The sequence below is a fragment of the Pistacia vera genome, unplaced genomic scaffold (genome assembly GCF_008641045.1).
Source record: "Pistacia vera cultivar Batoury unplaced genomic scaffold, PisVer_v2 Contig430, whole genome shotgun sequence".
NCBI lineage: Eukaryota > Viridiplantae > Streptophyta > Magnoliopsida > Sapindales > Anacardiaceae > Pistacia > Pistacia vera.
The window spans coordinates 2579398-2590326 of NW_022196258.1; the positions used below are offsets into that span (position 1 = coordinate 2579398).

At 37.1% G+C, this 10929-nt stretch overlaps 2 protein-coding genes and 1 long non-coding RNA gene across 4 annotated transcripts; 1 reads left to right on the plus strand and 2 right to left on the minus strand.

Moving 5' to 3' along the window:
- Window positions 1–91: 91 nt before the first annotated feature.
- Window positions 92–7163, minus strand: LOC116143518 (probable GPI-anchored adhesin-like protein PGA55). Its single transcript, XM_031428963.1, has 4 exons — window positions 4045–7163; window positions 3869–3920; window positions 548–1609; window positions 92–454 (listed from the first exon to the last, which is right to left on the minus strand). Exons 1-3 carry the CDS (start codon window positions 6869–6871, stop codon window positions 571–573), a joined length of 3918 nt encoding a protein of 1305 aa, XP_031284823.1. The 5' UTR covers window positions 6872–7163; the 3' UTR covers window positions 92–454; window positions 548–570.
- LOC116143609 lies at window positions 1712–2811 on the plus strand. 2 transcript variants are annotated; one of them, XR_004130143.1, is made up of 4 exons: window positions 1712–1818; window positions 2004–2216; window positions 2321–2442; window positions 2617–2811. It is a non-coding gene; the product is annotated as an uncharacterized LOC116143609 (long non-coding RNA). The 2 variants fall into 2 exon arrangements; XR_004130144.1 differs by having other exon boundaries at window positions 1735–1818; window positions 2095–2216; window positions 2617–2810.
- On the minus strand, window positions 3504–4696 carry LOC116143608 (calmodulin binding protein PICBP-like). Its single transcript, XM_031429070.1, has 2 exons — window positions 4014–4696; window positions 3504–3920 (listed from the first exon to the last, which is right to left on the minus strand). Exon 1 carries the CDS (start codon window positions 4676–4678, stop codon window positions 4037–4039), a length of 642 nt encoding a protein of 213 aa, XP_031284930.1. The 5' UTR covers window positions 4679–4696; the 3' UTR covers window positions 3504–3920; window positions 4014–4036.
- Window positions 7164–10929: the final 3766 nt, after the last annotated feature.

Consider the following 10929-nt stretch of genomic DNA (forward strand, 5'->3'; position numbering starts at 1 on the left):
GAAATTTCTTTTATTCACTTTACAATATGCATAGTTTTTTCATCAGAGGTGCTAATAATGATAAGTTAAGACATAAAATGAGTTATGATCATTGGTACATAATTTAGACAGACATTAATAAATTATCAAAGTTTGGAGGTCAAGTGCCCCCAGCTGTTACAAAGGATAACCTGGGCATCCAGTTGAAAAAACTGAACACCATAACTGTTTAACTTATAATGTTATTACACATATTATTAAACTAGACACTCTTCACTTTCACTTCATCACCCACCTAGCTTAATTCATTCTCCATTCAAACATCCCTCCATTAAGCTACTACTTTGTCCGCACTCAACTGTGGCTCTGAAGCAGCTGACTTGTAAAACAAGGGGTGTCGCTAGCTGTCATAATACTCTCTACTTCACAGATTCAGCAGTATAATCTGCCTCCATTGCTTGCTCTTGAGCATCACCTGCACACCAAATAAAAAGAGAGTAACTAATATTAAACATTGAGTTATAAAGGTTTTAGCAATGTTTAAAAAGAGGACTTAGAAGTGAGTTACCTTATTTACGTTAAGAACCAACATCATCTGCAAGCTTGAATTGGTCTTGCAGGAGCAAAGGCAGTTGAAGAATGCCTGCGATGTGTTTTCCACTGAGGGGTTGGGCTGACTGTTTCAAAAGCTTCAACTAGTAGTGCCACCTTTTTCTTCCTAGCAGGAGCAAGTTTGGTGACGGCCTGTCTGAGTGCATAATCGACCATCCATTCTTCAGAGTTTTTCCTTTCATCCTCTTCCTGATGCCTGAGATCAACCTTTTCTGCATCAGGGTCAGGAACCAGAGGCAGGTAATTTGGTTCTCGTGGGTTGAATCCCCTCAATTCCTCCTCATCAGTGATAGTTCTCTTGGATCCAATCGTCCATTTCTGATTGCTACAGGCACTTGGTGGTTCTGGGTTGGACTTGGACTTGCTCTCTGAAAGGAACGGTGTGCTTTCCAATTCGGCATTGGTCTTATTTTCTGTCAAGGGGATTGTTTCTTCTATACCTGCTTGGATGCTATCTTGCACTTCCATTTTCTCAGTTTCTACTGAACTGCTTTCGGCCAAACTGATTTTAGGCATCTTTGAATCACTTTGCTCATCAGAAGCCGTGGAACTTGGGATTTTGAACTTCTCAACTTCATCTTCATCTTTCTCCGCAAAGTTCTGGTTGTCAGCAACATTCATGCTATCACTCTCACCCTCACCCTCACCCTCACCCTCTGACAGTTGCTCTTCGCTTTTCTTTGGAAGGATTTCATCAACCATATCTTGAGTTGAAACACTGTCTTCAGTAAGGTCTTCAAGCTGGCAAAAGTCAGTATCCACCTTAGCATCAACTTCATTTGCTTCATAAAGATCATCAGGAGCTTGGACTCCAATTGATACTTTGGTGACAGCAACCGGATATATATCAACTTGGATTCCAATTGATCTCTTAGTGACAGCAACTTGTTCTTTCTCGTCTGTTTGATTTCCAGCTTCACTTTTGGGTCGTTCTTTCTCCAGATCAAGTATTAGTTTTTTTGTTTTTTTTGCTTTTTGGTTGCATAGATGGAGGGCAGTTTTGCTGAGGAGCTCTACTCTGAAAGTTTGAAGTTATCAAAGTTAGAATTGGATCCTACTTCAATTTCAAATGGCAAGTATCATATGATGTAAATTGTGTATTATTATTATTTGTTTTTTAATTTGTTTGTTCTTACGATGTTAAGGTGTTTGGTGGCTTGATGTCATGAATTTTTTTCATTTCTGTTGAAGGAAAGTAGTACAAACGACGTCTTGCACAAATAATCAGTAAGATATTGAATCTTATATAAATTATTAGTAATCGATTACAACCTTAGAGAGAGTTCTCAATGCAGATATGTCGTTTTAGAGTCTTTTAGATAAGGAATTAACAAACTTTGAGCTTTGAATTGTGGTGTCTTAATATATGGTTTTTGGAGTCCGTTAAGCTTCTGTTTTATTGCCTGCTGCAGTCAATTTTGGCATAAAAAGCAGATGTTATATTGTTGGGCAACCAAGTCATCCTTTATGAAGCAAGGCACTTGATATGTTGTCTGGTTTCAGGTTGTGATGAAGGTGACTTGCAGGATGGGGATGGATCTTTGTGGGGTGGTTCTGATGAGGAATTTGATAAATCATCTGATTTGGACAGAGAATGGCAGAAGAGGCGTGATCAATTCCACACTGTATGAGTACATGAAGTTGATTGTCTTTTCATTTTAAAAATCTTTTTAATTTCTCATTCCATCCGATATATGACAATGCCACTATCATACTTGATATATTTCAGATTGGATACCGGGATGGCCTTATAGCAGGGAAAGAAGCTTCTTCACAAGAGGGATTTAATATTGGCTTTAAGCAATCTTTTTTCTCTGGATACAATTGGGGTCTTGTTAGAGGTGTAACCAGGTAAAAAACAAAAACAAAAAAAGATGAATAAGAAATATCTATTTATTAACCATCTGAATTTCTTGACTTAAAGGCAGACATTTCTTTCCTTTTTTATTTCTGTTAAATGAAAAAAGAATAAGATTGATTTAATTGTTTGTTCTATATTTTTTTGTTTTCTCTACCCTTATGTAGTGCATTTGCTGCCCTTCCCAATGAGTTGAAAGAGGTGTTGGTTGAAACACAAGAAAACAGAAACAAGTTTCAGGGTTTGTACGAATCAGTGCATTCTCTTTCTACAACTGATGCGCTTAAATTGTATCATGATGATTTAGTGGCAAGCAAAGCAGTGGTACATAGTGATAATGCCGAGGTTAGCTCCAATGTAGCAGGCTTACAAGAGCAAAGTTCAGGGTGCAGCCCTCTGGAAAATCGCTTTGTAGAGCTTCAATCACTTCTTCTTGAAACTCCTGTTGTGCAAGTACATTTAGCCGCTGTACGCAAATAGTTGGTGTCTATACTTTTGTGTATAACTCATTTGTGAAATAATACTTGTAATGGAAAATAATATGTAGTGGAAGTAATCTGCCTATAATTATGGCAGCGAATTTTGTAGTACTAGAATCTTATCATTTCAAAGAAAGATATATTTAATATGGTCTGATGATCTTATCAGTAATTCTTTCATAGTTATTTTCTACTGTATTAGTCGAAATATAATAGCACATTCTTTTTTTGCATGAACTATTCAGACTCAGAGATAGAAATCATGGGATATACTGATTTTATGTGATGAATATAAAACCTTTAACTTACAGATGCATTTTATTGCAGTTTTATCAATTTCCAAGCATTTGCATATATCCTTGCTTACAGTAGAATCATTTTACTATATTTTCGCCTTTTGCTACTGCAGTGTTGGCACTCTTATTGTTTATGCTTGGAATGATTATATTCTCATTGATTATGCTTGGAGCTGGCTGTTAGTATTATGTGGTACTAATTAAGCAGAAGACATGGTTAGTCTCTTATGTTGCAGAATCACTGAAATTTCTTTTATTCACTTTACAATATGCATAGTCTTTTCATCAGAGGTGCTAATAATGATAAGTTAAGAGATAAAATGAGTTATGATCATTGGTACATAATTTAGACAGACATTAATAAATTATCAAAGTTTGGAGGTCAAGTGCCCCCAGCTGTTACAAAGGATAACCTGGGCATCCAGTTGAAAAAACTGAACACCATAACTGTTTAACTTATAATGTTATTACACATATTATTAAACTAGACGCTCTTCACTTTCACTTCATCACCCACCTAGCTTAATTCATTCTCCATTCAAACATCCCTCCATTAAGCTACTACTTTGTCCGCACTCAACTGTGGCTCTGAAGCAGCTTACTTGTAAAACAAGGGTGTCGCTAGCTGTCATAATACTCTCTACTTCACAGATGCAGCAGTATAATCTGCCTCCATTGCTTGCTCTTGAGCATCACCTGCACACCAAATAAAAAGAGAGTAACTAATATTAAACATTGAGTTATAAAGGTCTTAGCAATGTTTAAAAAGAGGACTTAGAAGTGAGTTACCTTATTTACGTTAAGAACCAACATCATCTGCAAGCTTGAATTGGTCTTGCAGGAGCAAAGGCAGTTGAAGAATGCCTGCGATGTGTTTTCCACTGAGGGGTTGGGCTGACTGTTTCAAAAGCTTCAACTAGTAGTGCCACCTTTTTCTTCCTAGCAGGAGCAAGTTTGGTGACGGCCTGTCTGAGTGCATAATCGACCATCCATTCTTCAGAGTTTTTCCTTTCATCCTCTTCCTGATGCCTGAGATCAACCTTTTCTGCATCAGGGTCAGGAACCAGAGGCAGGTAATTTGGTTCTCGTGGGTTGAATCCCCTCAATTCCTCCTCATCAGTGATAGTTCTCTTGGATCCAATCGTCCATTTCTGATTGCTACAGGCACTTGGTGGTTCTGGGTTGGACTTGGACTTGCTCTCTGAAAGGAACGGTGTGCTTTCCAATTCGGCATTGGTCTTATTTTCTGTCAAGGGGATTGTTTCTTCTATACCTGCTTGGATGCTATCTTGCACTTCCATTTTCTCAGTTTCTACTGAACTGCTTTCGGCCAAACTGATTTTAGGCATCTTTGAATCACTTTGCTCATCAGAAGCCGTGGAACTTGGGATTTTGAACTTCTCAACTTCATCTTCATCTTTCTCCGCAAAGTTCTGGTTGTCAGCAACATTCATGCTATCACTCTCACCCTCACCCTCACCCTCACCCTCTGACAGTTGCTCTTCGCTTTTCTTTGGAAGGATTTCATCAACCATATCTTGAGTTGAAACACTGTCTTCAGTAAGGTCTTCAAGCTGGCAAAAGTCAGTATCCACCTTAGCATCAACTTCATTTGCTTCATAAAGATCATCAGGAGCTTGGACTCCAATTGATACTTTGGTGACAGCAACCGGATATATATCGACTTGGATTCCAATTGATCTCTTAGTGACAGCAACTTGTTCTTTCTCGTCTGTTTGATTTCCAGCTTCACTTTTGGGTCGTTCTTTCTCCAGATCAAGTACATTGACCACAGCATTTTGATCTATTTCCGAATCCTTGGGCTCAGCTTTATCTGTTGCAAACTGATATGTCACCTCTTCATCTAGAAGAGATTTCTTCTCTTGTTGATCATTCAAAGTTTCATCCTCTGCTTCAGGAACTTCCTTCTCCTCAGTAGAAGCTGCTGGTTCCACAATTGGCACGTCTGGCCCAGCTGAAGTGACCATCACTCCTATAAAATCTGTCTCAGCTTCCTCCATGATCACTAGGCTAGATTCAACAATCCCGAAATTTTGATCTGTGTCCTCCATTTCAGCATCACTGTCATTGTGCTGTGAGTCAAAGCAGGCACTTTGTTCTTCGAATACTTCATCAGCTGCAATCTCCTCTCTACAATCAACAACACTGTTGTCTGATTTGATGATAGGTTCATCATGAAAATCATGATTCTTGATTTCTGACAAATTCCCATCATCTAGATCGGATTCCATACAGTTTTTTGTTGAACAGTTGGCTTCCGCACCAGGATCTGTGGCAGAAAATCGGCCCTCCTCCCACTCCATGTCAGAAGCTTCAGAAATACTGTCATCCCCTTGGGTGCTGGCACTGCATTCCTTTTCGAAGTTACTTCCATTGTAATAACTTTCAGGTGCAACTTCACTGTCAGCTGCAATTGGCGAGTAGTCTTTTTCTGGATCTTCCACTTTCTGTTCTTTAGGAAAACACTGTGTAATATCAACTGCTATTGGAATGACATGACTATCTTGTTCAAGGTTTTCCTCAAAATCTATCTCTGAGCGTGGTGATCCATCAGAGAGGCTCTCAGCAACTTGTTTGTCATTGTTGTGCTCTACTTTTGCTCCATCACAACCTCCAAAAGGAGACTCATCATTGCCTTTTTTATTTTTAGCATAGATTTCAATGAAAAAATCCATGCTTCCTTCTTTTATCAGAGGAGAGCTGGGTGAGCAATCCAAATCTCCTTCCTTACGTGCAGAATTGTCATTAAACATCAACTTCCCTGCATCAATTCCTTCTGATCCTTCACCAATTGGCTTCACTCTACGCAGGGATAGAGCTTCCAGCTTCATGCTCTTCTGTGTTTTCAACAATCGCCTCCTTGCCGACAAGAAGCACTTCAATGGTGGCGAAGGTGTGTGGTGATGACCATTAAGAGAGCAATAAGTGTATGGACACACCTTCACAGCTGAAGTTCCTTCAGCCTCAGTTGCCCCAGGACTAAGCATAAGATAATCAGGAAAATCTGAGTCCTTCAGAGTTGAAGAACAGGTAGCTCTCTGTGCATCCACATCTGTACAGAGAACAACTCTAGAACATTTTCTCGCAGAACCTCTCCCATTCTTAAAACTGGGGGCCTTTGTTAAAGTCCTTACCAGCTTCAAACTAGATGACTTTGTCAAAGCTCTAGCTGGTTTAGCACCAGAACCAGAGCTAACTTTTGAACTACTTGAGTTTCTTCTACGCTGATTCTTAATATCTGAACCAGTTTGAGAATACCGGGAACTCACCTGAGAACTCTCCTTCCTTGCCTCTGAACTGCTGGTGGACTTCATGTAATTTGGTGAACCATAAGTTGATTTGACAGGAGACTGCTTCTGAGGAGTAGTTGCAACGCTTGGAACATTTTCAGGAGGAGGCTTTCCAGGCTGTGAGATAGTCTGATTCAAATTTGATGACGATCTCAAGCTCTCAAAATCAGAAAGCTTGATTGATCTCGACATCTTCATTTTCTTCTTCATGTCAGGCCCTCTATTCTTGCCATCCTGGTGCTGATAAGAAGATGATTTCATGTTCACCAACCGCTTCTCTGATTTAACATGATCAGCCTGGAATCCAAGCTGGTTGGATACCTTCCTTTGCACCATCTTCAAAGAAAAACCAAAACCTGAGACATATCAAAGAACAAAGGATGAGACTTGAGGTTGGTTTTCCAAAATTTCCTTTCCTTCCCTTGTGGAAGAAAAGTAGTTTTCTTGGGGATTGTTTGAGGAATTCCTGAAAAGAGACAAAACCAATATGAAGAAGAAGATCCTTCCTGGTTTGGTTTATTTGATTCCAAGTCTTTAGTAGGTGGCCCTTTTGTTTATTATTTGAACAAAAGGGTTGAATTTTGGGTCCCTGTTAGCAATTTTCTGAATTGAATCATGACATTTGCATCCATGGGAATCTACATTTGCCACTCACTGTTTACTTATTTCTTAAGCTTTTTTTATTTTAAATGAAAAAATCTACGTTCGATTAGATGTTCTAACCCCATACTGAAATTACAGAAATACCCCTCATTTTGTGGATAAGCATCTCTGTGATTGTGTTTGTTGATGATACATATGGCTGTAATGTAAAACTTTGGCAGTATTGACACTTACCCCATCATGATTTTGTCCATTTTAAATACCATTTTTTTAAAGTCAAGTTTGAAAATGAAATGAATTAATAAATGGCATTTACAATTACATCGCCCTATATCTATTTGTCACTTGTGTTTTGTTTTACTTTCACATGCTTCAGGTAAAAGATTTGGAAAATGCTTGAGGGTATTATTGTAATTTCATTTTCTATAAGCACATTGTTTGTTAATAGAAAATGTCTTGAAGGAGAGAGAGTGGGCGGTAGGATAGGACTTTTATAAAAATACAAAGCAAAACGGTCGGCGGAAATGGGCCGCCCGTGGGACCTGAAAAGGTCCATTTACGCATACGCTCCTCTTTCTCCTTCTCCTTCCCCGATAAAAAAAGAAAGCATCATACCGTTACCCCCCCACCATCGCCACCCAAAAGTATGCATAAAAGTCAGATTAAAAAGAAAAAGAAAAGAAAACCCTTTTTAATTGTAAATTAATGGTTCTTAATTGCCTGGTTAAAGATTGTGTTTAAAAGAAGTTAGGATCTAGGTATGGTTCTTAATTACAATTAATATCATATAATGTTTACCAAACTTAATAATAAAGTCTAACGGAACCACTACTGGATAACCTGATGGTAAAAAGACAACAAAAAAAAAAAATCTAATATGGTCTTTTAAGTTCGAGTCTCCTAAATAGTAAAAAAGTAAAAGATAGATCTAATATGGTTTTCCAAGTTCGAATCCCCACAATTGCTACTAAGGATAGTCAATGAACCTTTTATCTGGCCGATGGTTTTAGAGTCGTGAAGGATTAATTAAGATATATACAACCTGACCTGGACATCTTCAATCATAAAAGACTCATTTTAGACAAGGAATTGGGCAGTTTGAATATTGTCGACCTAACCTAACCATTAATTTGACTTTAATTAAGGCATAACACCATTCAAATTAATCATATAATATATATAAATCATTTAACCATCTACATATTGACATGAATAACCCATTTGTTATCTTCCCTAATGGACAAGGAACCTTGAATTTCTCAGCTGATTATAGAACATAAGGTCCCATATGACATGTCACCTTTTTTTCATATTAAAAGTATTATATGTTAATTGCTATTTTCTGTACTCATCAAACTCCTTTTCATTCTTTAAGCAATTANAATTGGGCAGTTTGAATATTGTCGACCTAACCTAACCATTAATTTGACTTTAATTAAGGCATAACACCATTCAAATTAATCATATAATATATATAAATCATTTAACCATCTACATATTGACATGAATAACCCATTTGTTATCTTCCCTAATGGACAAGGAACCTTGAATTTCTCAGCTGATTATAGAACATAAGGTCCCATATGACATGTCACCTTTTTTTCATATTAAAAGTATTATATGTTAATTGCTATTTTCTGTACTCATCAAACTCCTTTTCATACTTAAGCAATTATAAACCCATTTCTTATTTTTCCTAATGGTCAAGGAACCTTCAAGATGATAATAACCCATCTTGCTGTTTGAACAAAACCGAGCTGCTCTTTTTGAACTTTGAAATCTAGTCTCATCTAGAAGGGTCACATTTTTATTTGACCAATTTACTTGGCCTTGTACATGTTAAGATATGATCAACAAAATACTTTTGCCTCCCAAGAGGGTCAAGCTCATACTTTTTAACAGCTCTTGAATTTAATAATTTTAAGTTTTGGAATTGGGATTTACTGTAAAAATATTGATGGGATTATTCATGAATATGGTTTATTGCCAGCATTGAAGCAGCAAAATTATTTGAAAACAAGGCAAAACGCCATGCTTCTTACAATCCTGACAAGGGAGGAGCGTGGAGTGGACACCCATTGGGACATTATTTCTGACAAAACTCTCACCATATATATGAGAAAGAGATCAGAAATTTAAAGACCAAAGTTGTGTCACCAAGCTAAAGAACAAAAACACTCCATGTTTGAGGCTAAGATGTGAACCAGTTTGAGCCTTTCTTTTACAGGAGTTGGCTTGAAATATTAGTATAAGTTATGATGACTCCACCACGTGGTTTGCATATAGAAGACAGCTCCATCTCCTTTTCATCATGTATAACTTTGGACATTTTATTACTGCCAAATTCTCCCACCAAATACCCCATCTCATCTTGTTCCCCTTTGACCGATTCTGAGATTATGTTAACAAGCTTCAAATGATCTGTAATCAAATAAGCTTACAAACCCACCAAGATTTTGTCAAAATTTTGCCAAATATGTATGTACATACATGAGAACTAAGCTACGCTCCCTCAAATGACGATTCTCAGATGTGGATATTGTACAAGTAAATAAAGAAAAACTATGTTGATTATCTATTAAAAGTATGTTATATTTGTCCAGGATACAGAGCTCCTTGAAAGTGTTCATGCTGCTAGTCAGAATCATACCTAACCACTATCAGATTGTCTGGGATGATTATAAACATGATTATGGACACATTAAACAAATAAATGAAGGTGATTACAGTGAGATTAGATGCTTCAAAGCAACTTTATGGCAAAGAAAAAGGTGAGTGGTGGATACTCTCTAAGATTCAGAACCATCTTTAGGAACAGTTCATATTCTTAATTCTTAAATAACAAGTTTCAGTTACTTTTAAGGAGGAGGATCTTATTGCAAATCTAAGAACAGTGAAATGACTAGTAAACTTATTCTAACTAATCAATGTTTATAAAAGCATTCATTTTCTTCGGATATTGTGGAGTGAGGACCCCCAAATGATAACATACTCCCGAAAAGTAAAGAATATTTAAATAGATAAAACCCCATTATGAATAATGGTGATAAATAATAGAGCCAAGAAGGGTATCAAACCAAAACTATGATCTGCTAAACTAGATTAGTGAAATACTTAATACCTAATGTTGGAATGAGGCATTATATATAAATATGATGCAATTCAATCAACTGAACTCTTTTTCTGCTGACTTGTATTACATAACTAAACCTCAAAACAGAGACTCCATTATTTCATCTTGAGTTCAATATGCACTGTATTTTTTAATATCAATATTTCCCTTGCATAATATGACCTCTCTGTGCCGCGAGCATGGCCGTGCCAAGAAAAATGTGCAGGAAAAAAACAAGGATTAGTTAGGTGTCACATAGATGTATGATTAAAGTGAGACATGCTTATTTATTCTAGACTTCCCTATGAATTATTTGCAACAAATAAACATGATAAACTAAATCACATGGACGCGTTGGATAACTCACAAAAAGATGGCTAATCATCAATCAGTTTCATACTAATTAGAGACAATGTGAATGAATGAAACATGAAAGCTGTCTCAAGAACATTTTACTCATTTTGTGGAGGCTGTGAACCAACTTTTCACTGAAAAAGAGAGCAGTATAAGTAACTGTAGAGCACCCTTGCCTATAGAATCAACTTTGAATCCCAGATCCCCCAAAACAAGGATGTTACTTTTATCATAAATAATATAGAGAGGACTTTACAATAATTCAAGATTTTCCTGTAGTGCTTTTATATTAATCAAGCATATGCAATAATCTAATTAACCACCC

Excerpts from the sequence above, each read along its gene's own strand:
- LOC116143518 (XM_031428963.1), bottom strand. The coding sequence starts at position 6,871 with ATGGTGCAAAGGAAGGTATCCAACCAGCTTGGATTCCAGGCTGATCAT. Across the intron at positions 3,921-4,044 it reads TGCAAGACCAATTCAAGCTT|GTGATGCTCAAGAGCAAGCA; the intron begins GCAGATGATGTT and ends TTTGGTGTGCAG. Across the intron at positions 1,610-3,868 it reads TATACTGCTGCATCTGTGAA|AGTAGAGCTCCTCAGCAAAA; the intron begins GTAGAGAGTATT and ends TCAAACTTTCAG.
- LOC116143608 (XM_031429070.1), bottom strand. The coding sequence starts at position 4,678 with ATGAATGTTGCTGACAACCAGAACTTTGCGGAGAAAGATGAAGATGAA.